General features: G+C 43.2%; 1 protein-coding gene and 1 long non-coding RNA gene across 4 annotated transcripts in view; one reads left to right on the top strand and one right to left on the bottom strand.

Moving 5' to 3' along the window:
* GPAT3 (glycerol-3-phosphate acyltransferase 3) overlaps positions 1 to 18,905 on the bottom strand; it is a 67,633-nt gene that overhangs the window by 40,268 nt on the left and 8,460 nt on the right. For all 3 annotated transcript variants that reach the window (XM_047719747.1, XM_047719748.1, XM_047719749.1), the window contains exon 3: positions 18,319 to 18,385. In XM_047719747.1, coding sequence (XP_047575703.1) covers positions 18,319 to 18,385 — 67 coding nt within the window. The remainder of the gene's footprint in view (positions 1 to 18,318; positions 18,386 to 18,905) is intronic.
* On the top strand, positions 11,572 to 12,536 carry LOC125093943 (uncharacterized). Its single transcript, XR_007125393.1, has 2 exons — positions 11,572 to 11,888; positions 12,460 to 12,536. It is a non-coding gene; the product is annotated as an uncharacterized LOC125093943 (long non-coding RNA).

The raw sequence follows: 18,905 nt of genomic DNA, 5'->3' as shown, positions 1-18,905 counted from the left end.
AGGGTGCCCTAAAAACCAGTTGTGCACAGATGAACATTTTAACTGGGTTTTCCACAACTGGATAGCCATCTGGACAAACAGACCAGAATAAAAGAATCAAAGACTTAAATATTTTAAAAAACACAAAACTAATCAAAGAAGACATTGGAGAATTCCCTTAAAACTTGGTTGAAGGAAAATCTTTCTGCTAAAAAACTCAAAATCCAGACACTATGGAAAGAAAATATTCATAAATTTGACTACATAGAAACAAAAAATCCCTGCATAGTAATAAGCATGATAAGCAAAGAAAAAAATACGAGTCACAAACTGAAGGAAATACCTGTATCTCCTCACAGACAGAAGTTTATCACCTTAATATATGAGAAGGTCCTAGAAATCAAAGTGAAACAGAAAGCTAGGAGAAACATGGGGTACCAGGGTACTTCAGTGGGTTAAGCATCTGCCTTCGGCTCAAGTCATGGTCTCAGGGTCCTGGGATCGAGCCCCACATCAGGCCCCCTGCTCGGGGGGAAATCTGCTTCTCCCCTCTCTGTCCTTCTTCTCCCACCCCATCTTGTGCTCTCTCTGCCACTTTCTCTCAAATAAATACATAAAATCTTAAAAAAAAAAAAAAAGAAAGAAAGAAAGACAGACATCTAGGAGAAACAGAAAAATAGCCAAAAGAAGTGAGTAGACATTCCCCAGGAAAAAGAAATACAAATGTTCCTTAAGCACTTTGGGGAGGGTATGTGCTATGGTGAGTGCTGTGAATGGTGTAAGGCTGATGATTCACAGACCTGTACCCCTGGGGCAAATAATACATTACATGTTAACAAAAAAAAAAAAAGCAAGAAAATTAAACTCTGCAAGCAAAAAAAAAAAAAGTCCCTTAAGCATGAAACATGTACAAAGTCACTCTTTGTAACAGAAATGCATATTAAGATTACCCTGAGTTTCTACTTCTCACCTACCAGATTGGCACAAATCCAAAACTTGGACAAATTTATGCCTTCGGTGAAGCTGTGGGGAATAGGCACGTGGCACACACTTCTAGTGAAAGTACAAATAGTGCAGGGGCGCCTGGGTGGCTCAGTGGGTTAAAGCCACTGCCTTCGACTCAGGTCATGATCCCAGGGTCCTGGGACTGAGCCCTGCATAGGGCTCTCTGCTCTGCAGGGAGCCTGCTTCCTCCTCTCTGCCTGCCACTCTGCCTACTTGTGATCTCTGTCAAATTAAAAAAATATATATATTAAATTATTAAAAAAAAAAAAAAAGAAAGTACAAATAGTGCAAACCAGTAATGAAGGGCATCTAGCAACGCCAATCAAAGTTACAAATGCTCTTTGACAGACAACACATTCGGGTCACAGACTGACGTTACATGTTAATTCATGTTACAGATATAATACTGCCCCGTATTTTTTAAAGATTTTATCTGACAGAGAGTGAGAGGGAGCACAAGCACAGAGGGGGGCAGGCAGAGGGAGAGGGAGAAGCAGGCTGCCTGCTGAGCAGGGAGCCTGATGGGGGCTCGATCCCAGGACGCTGAGACCATGACCTGAGCCGAAGGCAGATGCTTAACCCCTGAGCCCCCCAGGTGCCCCCTGCAGCCTACCTGAACAGCACCAGGCCTAGAACTACAGTTACAAAGAACTACTTGCACTCATATAACAAAATTTCTTGCTAAACAAGAAGAAACTTTCTAAATAATCAACGGAAAGGACCACTGGATATAGTTGATTACTATACCTCATCTTCGGTCAAAAACCAGAAACATCTGCATTGTGAGAGATGTCTGCACAGCACAAAGAAACACTGCGACAACGAGCAGGACACAGAGGTAGACGGCAGGGGCGGAAGTTATACTATGTGGTCATCAAACCACGTATTTTTAAATAACTACGGTTTTGGCACCATGTGACCATATTACTTATGCAAAAAAACTAAAATATTTTTTCAAGATGTATAAACCGAAATTTAAAACACTCACACAAAAGCTTGCAGACACGAAGCCTGCGTGTTCATTGGCTAGCTGTCCCAGAATCACATCATCTGATGGCTCAGCGAGTCCTCAAAATTGCAAAGACGAAACAAAGTGAAACTTGACGGTGACCACTTCCCACATAACCAGTGCCACCCCTGCATTTCGAACCTTACCCCAAAATACTTAATTTCTAGGTTAGCTTTAGAAGTCCCTGACAATGCCCTACCTCACATGTGTACACACGCGTGGAAAAGCACACTTTACAGAGAAGGCGTCCAAAGGCTTCATTTCTCAGAAGGAGTTGGTAGATGACATCTATTATTCTTGTGAGAAAAACAGAGCACAAAAGAGTATTGGTGGGCAGAGGAATGAGGAGAAAGAAAATATCGAGTTAGAACTCACTCTTCCCTCAGTTTCATTCCCTCTGCTCTTATTTTCTTCCCTGGTTGATTCTCGTCTCATTCGTTTATCTTCTCCTGTCCTTTTCCTATGAATTTTTCTCTAGTGTTTGTAAATGTCTTTCATTCTGTGAGTTCACTAAAGCCACCATTTCAACTTTCACCCGCCAAAAATAACTGCACCTGCAGCCTGACTTCTTCCCCAAGGCTCACACTTTATATGGCTGCCAGGACATTCCAACTCTCCCCCAACCCACTGCTCATGCTCTACAGGCCCCATGAGATGTAGAAAGATTTATCATGCAAATAGATGTCCAAAGAAAGCCCAGGTAGCAATATTCATATTCAAAAGAAAGACTATAACAGGAAACAAAGAAGGACACTACATGATAATCAAGGAGACAATCCAACAAGATGTAATAATTGTGAATATTTATGCACCTAACATGGGAGGACCCAAATACATAAAACAGTTAAAAACAAACATAAAGCACCTAATCAGCAGTCATACAGTAACAGCAGAGGACTTGAGCACCCCACTTATGTCAGTGGCCAGATCACCCAAAGAGAAAAGCAACAAGGAAACAATGGCTTTCCATCTGCACTGGATAGACTTAATAATAGGTATATTCAGAACATTCCATCCTAATACAGCAGAAAACACATTGTTTTCAAGTGTACATGGAATACTCTTCGTATTAGGCCACAAAACAAGTCTCCATAAGCGTAAAAAGGTCGAAGTCATGTAATGCATCCTTTCTGACCACAATGCTATTAAAGCAGAAGTCAACCATGAGGAAAACTCTGGAAAGACCACAGATACATGGAGGTTAAACATCTGCTACTACACAGTGACAAAGTCAACCGGAAAATCAGAGCAGAAACGAAGAAGGTCACGCAAACAAATGAAAACAAACACAACGGTCCCACACCCCAGGACGGTCCCACACCCCGGGACGTAGCAAAGTGGGTCTAAGAGAAAAGCTTTCAGCAGCACAGGCTCACCTCAAGCAGCAAGAAAAGTCTCAAATAAACAACCTAACCTTACAGCTAAAGGAGCTAGAAAAAGAACAAACAAAACTCAAAACCAGCAGAAGGAAGGAAGGAATAGAGATTAGTTTCATTTGAATGAAATAAAATGGAATCTAAAACAAACAAACAAACAAAACAGAACAGATCACGGAAACCTGGAGCTAGCTCTTTGAAAACATCAACAAAATTGACAGACATGGAGGGACGCCAGGTGGCTAAGTCGGTTAAGCGTCCAACTCTTTTTTTTTTTAAGATTTTATTTATTTATTTGACAGACAGAGATCACAAGCAGGCAGAGAAGCAGGCAGAGAGAGAGAGGGAAGCAGGCTCCCTGCTGAGCAGAGAGCCTGACGCGGGGCTCGATCCCAGGACCCTGAGACCATGACCAGAGCCGAAGGCAGAGGCCCCAACCCACTGAGCCACCCAGGCGCCCCAAGCGTCCAACTCTTGATTTCAGCTCAGGTCACGGCCATGAGATGGAGCCCTTTGTCAATAAGCTCTGCGCTGGACAAGGAGTCTGCTTGAGATCTTCTCATGGTATCGCTCCCCTTGCCTCTCCGCCTGTCTGCCCACTCTCTCTCTCTCTCTTTCTCTAATAAGTAAATAAATCTTTTTAAAAAATAAACATGATAAACATCTACCCGGACTCATTTTTTAAAAGGGGGAGGGGCTTAAATAAAATCACAAATGAAAGAGGAAAAAATAAAACCGACGCCACAGAAATAGAAAAGATTGCAAGAGAGTATTACAAAGAATTATATGCCAACAAATAGAACAACCTAGAAAAAAATGGATAAATTCAGAGAAACCCATAAACTACCAAAATAGAAACAGGAAGAAATAGAAAACTGGAACAAACAGATTACCGACAAAAAAACTGAGTTGGTATTCAAAAATCTCCCAACAAAGAGAAGTCCAGGACTAGACAGCTTCATGGGTGAATTCTACCGAATGTTTCAAGAACAGTTAATATCTAGACTTCTCAAATATTCCAAAACATAGGAGGGGAAGGAAGACTCCTGAATTCATCCTATGAGGCCAGCATCACCCTGATGCCAAAACCAGATAAAGACACCTCAGAAATAGAGAACTGCAGGTCAGTATCTCTGATGAACAGAGATGCAAAAATTCCTCGACAAACAGTAGCAAACCGAATCCAACAACACATTCACAAAATTATTCACCAGGATCAAGTGGGATTTATGCCTGGGATGCAAGGATGACTCAACATCTGCAAATGAAGGCCCCATTACCTTCCAGAACGGCTCGCCATCTACCATCTCTTCTTTCTCCACTTTCCTCTCCCTCGCAAAGCAACCAGATTCATCTTCCCAAACCTGTGATATCCCCTCACCTAAAGAAGTGATTTCTCAGCCTGGCATTTAAGGCCTTCTAGGACTTATACCTAAATATCTACCCAATCTCAATTCCTACCTCCAACTCACTTTCACTCATTCTAGCTCAAACCAAACTAAATCGGTCCTTGGGCCCCTAATGTTTCCTGGGCACTCTTACCCTCCTGCTTTTGGTTATAATTTCTTCCACTGGATACCACATCCCTAAAATCATTCAAAATTCTTCACATCAGAACCCCTTTTTCCCCTTTTTGTGTTTTCTTTGAGCCCATGAACCACCAACTCCAGTCATCACATGATGCAGGCAATGTCTTAACTGTTCACAAGCAAAGACAAAAAAAAGACCAAGTTACATCAAACTTATGAAATGTCATTTCTAAGTTTCTAAAACAAGCTTGTACTAAAGGACACAAGGGGTGGCTTATCCTATGGCAGTAAGGGTGGAATGGCAAGGCAATGGCTTCCCTTAAGAAAAAAAGGATGTTAGTTCTTTTTGCTGATTACAAAATGCCTTTCTCTCCTTGCATATATACCCCAATGCACATGCTTCTCTGCGAGAATAGAATGTCAGATGAGCGTCAGAGGCTGAACACTGTCACACGTGGGGATTTCGTCGTGCCTGCTGGCATCACACACTTGAGATCTATGATGGAGAAGTTGTGTGGACTGGCCAGTGACTGGCACAAAACTCACTGTCATGAACATAGGAGTCATTGAAAATGAGGATGTTCGTTCATTTGAGTAGATTTGCACCAACATCATTGCAAGAGGCAGGAAAAGGAAGTGGATATCTGCATGATACACTAACAGATACCGACTTAAACAAAAAGTCTACCACACTTGGGAAAAAGGAATATAGTCTTACTCTTTGCAAAGACTTGAAGTACTCTACAAAGTGTACACAGCAGATGAATGTGACTAATTACTCACAGTCAAAGCCTGTACTCTCTGTCCAGTCTTTTAATCTCCTTTTTTCTTGTTTTTTTTTTTTGTTTTTTTTTTGGGGGGGGGGTAAAGGGATGGTCTCTGGAATTCATGATCAATTTCCTCTCTGTGTAAGCCAAGAGAATTTCCCTGTTCGCAAAGGGATACCGGAAATCATTATGCTTTTTCTCTAACAACGTGAAGACTGTTAGTATGCATACACACTGGCTTTCCGTAAAGGCCAAAGTCAACGTTCCTCCGAGTTGCTGGACTCTCACGCAGTGCACTTTTCCGGATATTCAAAGGTAAACGGGCCAAATTATCTCACCCCCAAAGTTTGTCCACGGCGTCTCTACATCCTCGGGCTTTCGGGTCCGCTCCATTTCCCAGCGAAATGAGCGTGTGCAGGCTGCCCAGCACGCAGCACCAGAGAAGCACAAAGGCAAGGCCTGTCGATTCCAGAAACACTGAGGCAAGACGGTGAAAGGCTCTGCAGCCCTAACACAAAAGCAGACCATGCCTCGGGCTTTCCTCTTATTCACTGGTGTCCCCAGAAGTACAGGAGCCATAAGGGGTCTATGGGTTTTATTCTCTAAGGAAACTTCAAAAAACAAAATAGGACTCCAGGAAATTAATGTCCTTCCCTAGCCAGCCCAAGCTTTGAGGGAAACAGAACTCTGAGGGAGAGAAGCAGGAAAACCAGGCACCTGACCTAGAAGTTAGTGAAGGAGGAACAGAGGAGAACTTACCAAATACTGAGGGTCACACCAAGAGAGGGTCCTAAGGGTTTTGCACATCCCCAGGGAAGGCAGGCATCACTAGGCCACCGACTCATGTGACATGTTAATTCATGTTCCAGATGTCATACTGTAGCATCCTCCTACTCCAACCCAAGAAAAGGACTCTGTCTAATCACAGGCCCAACAGGCTCTCTCCCTTCCCTGAGCCAATCCCCAACAGACACAGAACTACCTCTATCTGCTCCCCATCTCCCCAGTCTTCTGTGTACCAAGCCTACTTTGGCACCCTGGCCCCTCACCTTCTTCTTCGTTCAAAAACTTACACTGTGCTGGGGCATCTGGGTGGCTCAGTGGGTTAAGCCTCTGCCTTCAGCTCAGGTCATGATCCCAAGGTCCTGGGATCGAGTCCTGCGTCGGGCTCTCTGCTCAGCGGGAGTCTGCTTCCCCTCCCCCACTCCCCTGCTTGTGTTCTGTCTCTCACTGTGTCTCTCTCTGTCAAATAAATAAAATATTAAGAAAAAAAAACCTTATGCTTTACCAAGAGCTTCAGCAAGAAAACAGAGAAGATTGGGAAATGCCGTTATAAAACCTCCTAGAGAGAGGAGAAAAGGAGAAGAGGGCTTGAAGGGTGCTGCTCCTTGCAGAGTAAAGCACTGATGAAGACCCTTCTTGTGTTCTCTGCTTACAGAGGCGGTGGCCCACACACAGACACCGATGTTAAATATGACCAAAAGACAGATTAAAAACTGAAAAAGTTAAAATTTCTATATGGAATGTATCACAACAAAGATGACAAGGCACTGCAAACAATTGAAAAGAATTTTGTTACATAATCCATGCCTTTCCTCAAATTCTCAACTCTCCATTCTATGTATAAAACTTTTCTGTGTAATCTACCTTGTAGCCTGTGTTCAGTTTCATGATCATTTTTTGCTAAGAAGTTCTTTCTTACATAAAACATTTTGCTTTAATGTAAACCAGTCTTTCCCATCTTTTATGGTTACGGAGAGAAAGAGGGATGGCTACTTCCTTCTGCTAATCAACCTACTGTCATATGAGTCATCCTTTGGGTTTTTTTCCCAAATTCCATCATCAACCTTCACAGGTCCGGTTGGCCACTGCAGTCACCTTTCGCAGGCTTCAGAATTTCCTCTCTACAGGAACAGAAACAGCAATCCTGGGATCCTCTGTACCTTGACGTCACAGCTAAACCACTCTGCATTGAGCCCGTCATATCTAATGTCACCCTCTTAGCCAACCTTATTTCTGTGTTTGTTCCCATCCACGAACTACACTCCCTCCCTCTGCTACGCAGGCTATTCCTCATGCCCCGAGTTTGGAAAGTCCCATCAGCTCGGTTAAGCCCAAGCCCCCTCGACGTGGCCGGTTCAACACTAACACATCCACCAAAACACCCTCTCTGAAGTCCCCCATCCAAAACGATCTCTTTTCATGCAGCATTTAGGAATTTTCTTCCTCAGGTTAATTACACTTATTTTGGGGACATGCTATGCATCAGCACCGGCTGGCTTCCGGTGGTCACGGGAATGTGAGGAGACTGGGGAGATTTCTGTAAGGAGGCCGAGGGTTGCCTGAGGGCAGAGTTCAGCATCGGACGTGGGTGCACAGAAAACACTCCGTAAGCACTGTTCACGCAGGGACCGGGGTCCGTGATCGCCCGCGGCCCGTCACTGCGGAGTTCTGAGAAGTTCGCAGTGCTGGTTCTGCCACTGAGGGCAGCATCATTCCACGTTCTGTGCTTTCCATGCCTGATAGTCTACAACTCTGCCTCCTGAAGTGGCAGCCTTTTCCTACCATGTAACCAAGGCTGGCTTTTCTTTCTTCTTTTCTTAATAAAGATGTTATTTATTTGTTTGAGAGAAAGAGAGGAGAGAGAGCACAAGCAGGGGGAGTGGCAGAGAGGGAGGGAGAAGCAGGCTCCCCGCTGAGCAGGGAGCCCAATTCAGAGCTCAATCCCAGGACCCCAGATGCTTCATCGACTGAGCCACTCAGCACCCCGAAACTGGCTTTTCTATCCCATTCTGGAGCATCCTCCTCAGGTAAAGGATCTCCAATGTCACCCTTCTCTGATGGTTCATTTACCAAAACAATCAAGATTACTTTAAATTCTACTTTGTTTCCTAGGTTACTTAAAACCCAGCTACGAGCATTCAGTCAATGATACGGTGCTTCCAGTTACCTGGGTCAATACGGCTCCAGACAATACAACCAAATCTACGTCTAAACCCAGTTACTCCAAAGATTCTCCTCCTTTCAGTTAGTGACCCCTGGGTAGATGGTGTGAGACACTCTATTCTCCAGATCCTGAGTGGTGACAAGGTTTCCTCAGGAAGACCAACTCCAAAGCAGTCGGTAGTGAAAAGCTGTCTGCAGGTGTGTGTTAAGGAGGCTACATCATGGTTCAGAGGCAAGGACCCATCACCCAATGACATCTGCCAGGATTGTGGGGGGGGGGGTAACAGAGTGGTTTTGTCAACCCGTTATTTAGAAGAGGATACGATCAGAAGCTTTACTGAAATAAAGGTACATTCAATTTTTCCATTTTCTATAGTTCATGTATCTGTAATACAATAATTTGCCCCTTTTTAAATTTTGAGTAATTTTCTTTTAGTGTCTCTCAGTTATCAAGACTAGAAATACTGAAGGTGTACTTGTTCTAAGAAAAGCAAACGAGAAAAATCAATTCCTTTTTCATCACTATATACCCCAGAAGTTCCCCAGAAACTTACAAAATAAGCAATGTTGATCATAAAAGAAGAGGATTTTAACCCCAGATATAAATACTGATCATGAAATTAACCATATGTTTCTATCTATTTTGAAGCAAAAACGGAGTAGAAGAATGGACATTGTCATCAGCTGTCAGACAACACTGCAGAGAAACTAATAGGCATTTAGAATTAACAGGCAGAGTTTCATTTCAACAACTAACATTTTAATTTTTACACTTTTAAAAGTTTTTTTTGTTTTAATTTATTTGAGAGAGAGAGAAGAGCAAGCGAGAGAGAACATGAGTGGAGGGGGAGGGTCAGACGGAGAGGGTGAAGCAGGGTCCCGCTGAGCAGGGAGCCTTATGCAGGGCTCCTAGACTGATCCAGGACCCAGAGATCATGACCTGAATCAAAGACAGATGCTTGACTGACTGAGCCACCCAGGAGCCCTAACAACTAACATCTCATCCACTATACTGTTGACCCGTTTCTTGGCTGACAACCCACACTAACTTTGTTGACTTGGACATGACTACTTTGATTAAACAAGAAATCCCACAATAGAGAAACATCTGTAAAACTTCCTTGTCGAATGAGCCATCAAATCAATTAAAATTATAATCCTAAATATTCTCAATAGACTTATTTCTTTAAAAGTTCTGTTGATGATTTGAAATTTAAATGTTATGAGTTTCCTAGTATGTGACAAAAGCCAACATTCGGGAGAGGAGTTCCCATTTGTGGAAGAGTTACTTCAGCCTTCAAAGGGAAAACGGAGACGGTAGGATGGACTAGAGGACCAGGTAAGGAAGGTATAATTTTGGGAGGGAGTGGTGGCAACTTTTTGATTTTTGATTTTGAATAGGAAAGCTAAATCAGACTGGGATGTCTTTTCAGTCTGCTTTCTACTCCTTGCGTGATCTGAAGCAAGTTACCGACCTCCTTCACCTGTCGTTTCCTCATCAGCTAAGTGATAATTAACAAAACCTTCTTCATGTAAATAATTTTGCATGATGCAGTCACTGTTTACTAAATGGTGGTGATTATGTTATTAATATTGATATTAATATGGATAGATTTTTGTCTATAAAGTAGAAACAAAGTGGAGAAGTTTTGTTCTTTTGACTGGGGCTTTCTCTGAGGGTAGGGTGGCCAGAGGGCTGTTAGGGGAGGACACTGCTCTGAGGAACACTTCTAAAACGACAGGCTGGATTTTGGCTTCGATGGTAGCTGGTGAGCTGTCTGCTCCTCCCAATGGTACAGAGAACTTCCCTAAAAAAGAATGTACCCTCAAGTTGACTCTCCCGTCCCCTGGTCCGGTTATCTTCCCACTCTCAAAGAATCCCTGAGTCTCTACTCTCATCTGGCTTTCTCCACCTCCACAATGCTGAGACGCAGATACTCTCCTCACCTACTGAAGAGTCTAGGACTAAGAGAACTAAACCCCAACAAGATCACCAACAACTAAATAGTGTTGGGGACAGAACTGTCTAAAACCTGCTTTTATCACTTATATTTATTTCTTTACTTTTAAAGATTTCATTTATTCATATGACAAAGAGACACAGCAAGAGAGGGAACACAGCAGGGGGAGTGGGAGAGGGAGAAGCAGGCTTCCCACCCAGCAGGGAGCCCGACGCGGGGCTCTGTCCCAGGACCCTGGGACCACGACCTGAGCCAAAGGCAGATGCCCAATGACTGAGGCACCCAGTGCCCCTTACCACTTATATTTAAAAGCAAAACTAATTTCATAGAAAATAGGGATAGGCACAAGGCATATCACCTACTTTGTCACTGCTACATGATAAGAAAAATGATTTGAAAAATAATGGGATATTTTATGAGCTTCGTCGCTGCTTTCTTAACATAGGAGATTTCCTTTCTGTGATTTAGGGCTTCTTCACAATGCAATGAAGACCATTAGTCTGACGTGACCTTTTACCTTCTTTCCTGACAGAACCACTCCTTCCTGCTCACTCATTGTGGGCCAGAATTAAATGCTAAGTCATCTCCTTTCAGAGGTTAGAGTACACAGTTATACACAAGTCTCCAATCCAGTCTAAAGTAAATCTCCCTCCAAAACAGTATATTTTCATCAAATTATGAGGCAAAGTTTGAAGGAAGAACTCTGGTCTCACTTCTACTTTTCCTTAAAGAACAGCCTTCTCCCCACAATCCTGTGTTGTCTGCTAACCCTATTGTTCACAAGCCTCACCTCCCATGCCATCCTTCCCCACACCAGCCACCAAAGACTGGAAATCAAGTTCTGCTCCTTCAAGGGCCTATTTATTAGAAAAGTAAGAAAATTATGGTGACAATACTGGATACCAAGAGATGAACACATTATTCTCAGCAGTGGTTCCAAAGGAGTGGACAGAAGTTAGGGGAAGAGAAAGGATTTTGCCCCCAGGAGACATGTGGCAATGCATGGAGACTCTGTCTTATCAGGAGTTTGCCACTATGATCTAGAAGGACATCTTACAATGCACAAGACCCCTCTCAATGCATAATGGCCCTTTGTCATTCAACCCAAAATGTCAGTAGTCCCAAGGCTGAGAATCCCATCTCTAAGAGGTAATATGCTTTGAGTAACAACTCTTGTTCCATAATTTTGAGTTTTAATTCCAGGCACTGGTAGGTGTCAACAGAGTTGTGTTTCAGAGCAGGTAACCATCAATCACACCCTTGAGACAAATATTTACTTTCTATTCATATAAAACTAGTTCTATGCCTCAGAACTAGTTCTACGCCTCAGAACTAGTTCTACGCCTCAGAACTAGTGCTACGCCTCAGAACTAGTGCTACGCCTCAGAACTAGTGCTACGCCTCAGAACTAGTTCTACGCCTCAGAACTAGTTCTACGCCTCAGAACTAGTGCTACGCCTCAGAACTAGTGCTACGCCTCAGAACTAGTTCTACGCCTCAGAACTAGTGCTACGCCTCAGAACTAGTGCTACGCCTCAGAACTAGTGCTACGCCTCAGAACTAGTGCTACGCCTCAGAACTAGTTCTACGCCTCAGAACTAGTTCTACGCCTCAGAACTAGTTCTACGCCTCACAACTAGTTCTACGCCTCAGAACTAGTTCTACGCCTCAGAACTAGTGCTACGCCTCACAACTAGTTCTACGCCTCAGAACTAGTTCTACGCCTCAGAACTAGTTCTACGCCTCACAACTAGTTCTACGCCTCAGAACTAGTTCTACGCCTCAGAACTAGTTCTACGCCTCACAACTAGTTCTACGCCTCACAACTAGTTCTACGCCTCACAACTAGTTCTACGCCTCAGAACTAGTTCTACGCCTCTAGCTAAGACTCTAGCGAAGCAATTCTTGATCCTTTATTTGGTTGTGGTTTTTTTAATCTTTATGCTTAAAGTATAAGTTTAACCCAAAAAAATATAAGTTCAACAAAGAAAAAGAAATCCATTGTCATATTTGCTTCAGACATTCTCTAAAGAAAAAAACAACACAGTTAAAGCCCATCTCCCCATTCTTTCTCTTCCCACCTAGAAAATAACCACTAATCTGTGGTACCTACCACTTTCACATTTATTTTATACTTATTTACATATATCTAGATAATTATGTAATATGTATTTATAGTAGTAATTTTAAATGCTTTTTACACTACACATTTTCTTTTCGTGCAACATTAAAATTTGTGTACTTTATTCTCTTCGTGTAAATCCCATTAACTCACTTAGACTGGCTCACATGTTAATTTTCCTCCTGATGAGTGACTGCATTGTCCCATTTTCTTTTCTTTTTTTTTATTTTAATACAGCTCTCTGCAAGACAAAGTTTCTTTTTTAAGATTTTTATTTATTTATTTGACAGAGACACAGCAAGAGAGGGAACACAAGCAAGGGGAGAGGGAAGCAGGCTTTCCCCTGAGCAGGGAGCCCAAATTGGGGCTCGATCCCAGGACCCTGGGATCATGACCTGAGCTGAAGGCAGATGCTTAACAACTGAGCCACCCAGATGCCCCTGTCCCCACATTTTCACTATTGTATCCACTTGTAGCAAGTCTCCTAACACATACATGCTGAGCATTTGGCTAGGTTTGATATCTTAGGAGAAGTGGAAGTGAGGGGCTATCGACGAAATTTCATGTAATATGAAAATTTCATGTAATAAATTTCATGTAACAAATATCATGGAATATTGCACTTAGAAATACAGATGACTGGGGCGCCTGGGTGGCTCAGTGGGTTAAAGCCTCTGCCTTTGGCTTGGGTCATGATCCCAGGGTCCTGGGATCGAGCCCTGAGTCGGGCTTTCTGCTCAGCAGGACCCTGTTTCCTCCTCTCTCTCTGCCTGCCTCTCTGCCTACTTGTGATCTCTCTCTGTCTCTCTCTCTCTCTCTGTCAAATAAATAAAAAAACAAAACAAAACAAAAAAGAAATACAGATGACTAATCCTGTGGTTTACAAATGAATGACTGCAAAACGATCAAAACTTTGTCTTGAGAGAGCTGTATTAAGCTGTGAGGATAAAAATGTACGTTATGCTAGAGAATTTTCTCAGAATCACCTGCTATTAAGTAATTTTTGTTCCTTCCAGGAACAAAAACCATACTCCTTATGTCCAGTAGAGCAGTATCAATAAATAAATAAATGTATCTGTAGACCATGACTGAATCTAGGTTCAAATAAATCAATTATAAAAACATTTTTAAACTGTTAGGGGGATTTATATATGAACTGTGTATTAGATGATATTAAAAAGTTAAGTTTGGGGGCGCCTGAGTGGCTCAGTGGGTTAGAGCCTCTGCCTTCGACTCAGGTCATGATCCCAGGGTCCTGGGATCAAGCCCCGCATCGGGCTCTCTGCTTAGCAGGGAGCCTGCTTCCTCCTCTCCCTCATGCCTTCCTCTCTGACTACTTGTGATCTCTATCAAATTTAAAAAAAAAAAAAAAAAAAGTTAAGTTTGAGTTAACCTAGGAGTGCTGTGGCTATTTTTCAAAATCCTTTTTTTAAAATGCATGAAAAGACATGAAATCTTATATTGCATTAACTATTTTAGCAAAAAATAAGGCACAGGTGAATCAAGTGTGGCAAAATCTTGACAAATATTATCTGTATCAGGCTTATTATACTATTCCTCTACTTTTGTGTGTGTTTGACAATTTTCATCATCATCGCCACCACCATCAGGCACACGATTTGTGAACAGAGGCAGACTAATAAAAGCAGGTAGACATTTGGCAGTGATAAGGAAAATCTTGCTCTATAATCCTTCCATATCCTGTAACTGGATTGTTTTTCTCTCTACAAGTAGCTAGACAAGTTCCAGTCTTTTATCAGCAAGATAACCCCATTAAATGCACTATACTACACATCTGTGAGGACAGCAGATACTGACTTGTATTCAGGGAGTTTGCATCAAGACGATACTACTAAATCAACTTAAGTGATTTAAACAGAGTATCAACGCCCCCCCCCCCACTTCCCACCAACCAGCTGCCCAGCAGAGTACCTGGGCGGCTCAGTAGGTTAAGCAGCTGCCTTCAGCTCAGGTCATTATCCTGGGGTCCTGGGATAGAGCCCCACTTTGGGATCCTTGCTCAGTGAGGAATCTGCTTTTCCCTCTCCCTCTGCCTCCCCCCACCCCCTCTCCCTCTCACACACATGTTCTCTCTCTACCAAATAAATAAATAAAATCTAAAAAAAAAGCGAGTATTGAAAATGATACTCAAATTTCTGTCACAAAATATTATCCCATATTTTCTACAAATGAAAGAGATTCAGTATTGATGCAACCAATGTTATACCAGAATCAACATGGTTAATCAAGTCTCACAGAAAGAATTCCAAAAGTAAAATCAGAGCAAAATGTTAGGCAACCTGAATTCTCTCTGAATAGGTATAACATCCGAAGCTTCAGCACAGCATTTTGCCCTTTGTGTGTGTGTGGTGGGGTCCGGTGGGGGAGGAAGCGATGGGGATGGGAGGGAAGACATACAGGGCAGGAGAGAAAGTTAGTATGGGAGCTTCATTAACAATAGGCCATGTGACCCCAAATCCCTGCGCGTGGTGCCTGCGGGGCGTGGGCAAAGGGGGGGGATCCTGAGGAGGCACTTCCCAGGCAAACGTTGCTGAATCAGACCAACGGCACGTTGTAGAGGACAGCGCCTACATAACCGAGCCACGGCCTCTATTTATTTGTATTGTTTGTGACACCACCAGGACAAGGACAAACTCAGGCCTTTCTTCCTGCCTGTTAACTTTTGGTCGGTAAGCATTCAACATGTCCTAGTAATATAATGCAATTTATAGCGAATTAGTCTCCAGTTCTGGGAATGGCATAGTGTATTACATTCATTATAAGCACGACCCTGAGTCATTGAAGTCCGTTGCACAATCAACCCTTGAAATCAGTCAGGTACCCAAGGATGAGGTGGTAGCTCTTAACAGTCCATGGTCCCTTGCACGATTTACAACAGAGTGAGATGAAAGTTGGTAAAATCTCAATCCACCACGTTCCTGAGTCTAACAGACGTGCCTGTCCCACGGCTGGAGCGGCGAGGCCCATCGGCCCTTGGGAAACAAATGAGGGTAGAGGGTAACTACGTTCTCCACGGACGCGGAGCGCTCAGTAGAACACGGTTCCTTAAAGAGGGGAAGAAAGATGTACCTTCAGTGTTGCAGTAACAATGAGGAAACATCCTTCAAACTGGAAGAAGGTGCAATAACAGGGCTCCTAGAAGAGACCCTGCTCGTGACCCTGTCTGAAGCTCGCTCGGTAAAGCAGGCGGTTTCAAAGCAGCAGATGGCTGAAGACAGGAGACAGCGCTTCAGCCACAGGGTTTCCCTCGGTTCGGCTTTCCTCGGGCTTGTGAATAAAAGCACAAGAGACACAGAACGCAAGAGGGGTTTACCTGCAGAGAGAGGGACTCAGAAAGTCTTTCCAAAACTCCATCAGATGCAAGAGCGGCTGAAGAAATTTGGGTGCAGAAATTAACACAACTATTTTCCCTGTTTAGCCAAGCTCTCCCTCTCCATTTTCTGAACCTGTCGCCGGCTCGGGAGCGCTCCCACAGCTCCAGATGTCACCTGCTCTCCTGGGGCCCCTGGCCTGCCTGTGACCCCTGCCTCAACCGCAGCCGGCTCAGCGCCAACTGGGGGTCTTGCCAGCAGCCACACAGAGACACGAGGCTCCGGAGGCAGAAGACTGCGCACCGGCGGCTTGTGGGCTTCTCCGGCCTCGGCCCGTCTGTCCGGGAGGAAGACGCTCCCTGCGTGGGGACTGCAGACAGCAGGTGCACCAACAGGGCACACACCCCGGACAAGGCTGCCTGGGCAGGATGGAAACCAGGATGGGAGCGGAGGCGCACACCAGGCACGGCTGCGGGTCCACAGAGAGGAGGGCAGCCTGTCTGAGACTGAAGCAGATCCCACACGGTCCTTCGCTTATGGCCTACCTGGGCGTGCATCGCCGTGACCTGGCAGATGCCTGCCTCCTCACAGGAAGCGTAGCTTAGTGGTCTGCGGAGCTCATCAAACTCACAGGTAGCAAATGCTCAGTAACGGCCAATAGTCATTGCCTATTTCATGGCTAAAAGGGACAGCTACTCTGAATAAAAGAAGATAGATTTAGGAGACTTCAGCCTTACTCTAAACCATTATGATTTATATTTTCTCCTCTTGTTCACTTCCACTCTTTTCTGGAGGTACCATGGAAAAGACAGAGAATGGCAAAAACAAAAAAAGGAAGGAAGGAATCCAACAAGTGACACCATTCACTTCAGTACGGGCTAAAAAATCTAAACTAATGCTAAAGACACCCTCACCTACTGATTTTTAATCCTCTTAGCCTAGCAAATTGAAACACCTTATGCATTAATTCACGGCCCAAGATGTGCACCACCACCACCACCCCAATCTATAGGGCTCCACAGAATTTCACTCAAAATCAGTGACACCCCAAATCCCACCAAGTACAACAGAAAACCAGCAATAAAGTTTGTTGTGTCCTTAATCATAAGGATACACCTTTAAAAATGTACCTGGAAAAATTAAATATTAGTAGATCTGCAATGTCCAAGAGAAGTTATCTGACAACAAAAGGAATGTGTGTAGCCAGAAATACCCAATCTTGGTAAAATGTTCCCAGTGATAAACACCAGATGAACGCCAGTGATAAAGTAAACACCAGAAAGATCTACTAGTTGTTTCAATCCTTTGAACGTAGCAATCCAATTACACAAAATGAGCAGATGTTTTCATTCAAATACTTTGTTTCCAAAATGCACTATGGTATAATACAGTTTCTACAGTTCCTCTCAGACAAGCCTCCGGAAGACAAATTCCTCCTAGTGAAGTGTTTGACATTGTGATTATCTTCAATCCTAAATCAGATGGGCACAAAACTGTTTCTACATTATTTTTGAAAAACACGTAAAGACTTAGTCTTTTAATTAAATCAAATGACTTATTTATTCCTAATTTCATAGTCATCCCTTCCATAGAATTCTACTTTCCTATGAACCCCTGTCTCAAACAATTCTTAAAATTCTTACCCTCAGTAAAAGAGTTTATTGGAACAACGGCAAAATACTAAAAGGCACAAGCACTGGAGAGTTCAGTGACACAATTCACTTTTAACAAAAATTGACCAGGGTCTTTACTGTAGGACTTTTCTGAGCCCTTGTTACTATGTAATGTATAGTAACTATGTTACCACATTACTCTGTAACGTTACTTTTTAAAAGCAAGGTGTCACGTGTGGTGGGAGTAATTATTTATTTCACATATTACCAATCAGCCTTTAGTAGGAAAGGGTTATCTTGAGGAACATTTTTGAGAACAAGTTAGAATAAGGTGCTAATAAAACCTCAAAAATAGATTTGACTCTAAGATAGTCTAATTAGCATTATTTTCTTAAATCGTTAACTACATCTTTAAAAATTACAGGCAACCACCTTTAAATGTACACCTTTAGAAATGCCCTATAAGAACACAAAGATGAACTAGCACACTATTACCTCCTACACAGTGAAAACTCATTCAAAACTCAGCCAGCGGCTCTTTTGCATAAAGAACAAAAGTATGAGTGGTCCAAGGCTTACAGAATGCACTGCTTTCTGCATATGTCAAGTTCAAACTGGGTAGATGTAAACCTATCCAGTCTGGATGCGTTAACCGTCATAAATGAAAAAGAAGACTTACCGACAGAAGCTGAGCTTTTAAGACCCGACTCCTTTGAGACTCCTTTTTCAATTCGGATTGTGGCCCACTGTTGAAAAACAAGTAGTGTTGTTAGTGTAAACGGGTCCATAGACACAAGGTAACATACTCGAACCTTACCTACACACAAGTGGAATTAAACGGTAAGCCCGACACTCTCTGAATTAGAGATGCCCTTGTAAACCTCTGAGGTAGTGGTAATCGGAGACTCAAGCACAGCCTTATATTCATCACTGATTATGCTCTAATAAAATGAGCACAAGATCGTGTTTACCCTATTGAAACCCCTCACGCACCTGGGACCCCCATCAAGGACTCCTTGAAAGCACAGGTTATGGCATCAAGTCTGAGTTCAAGGTACTTAATCCTTCTAGGCCTCAGTTTCCTCATCTGTAAAATGAGGACAATAGTTCCTATTCCTCAGGGTTGCCATGAGGATCGAAGGAGATGAACGCTCACCCTCGTGAATACCTACTAAACACAGGAACCGAAGAATAACTAGTTTTCATAACAAATAAGGCATTCAGGGGCTAGACACACTCAGAGAGACCTAACTGCCTGCATCAGCA

This window comes from Lutra lutra, chromosome 2 (genome assembly GCF_902655055.1).
Source record: "Lutra lutra chromosome 2, mLutLut1.2, whole genome shotgun sequence".
Taxonomy (NCBI): Eukaryota; Metazoa; Chordata; class Mammalia; order Carnivora; family Mustelidae; genus Lutra; species Lutra lutra.
This window is presented reverse-complemented; position numbering and strand designations above follow the sequence as displayed.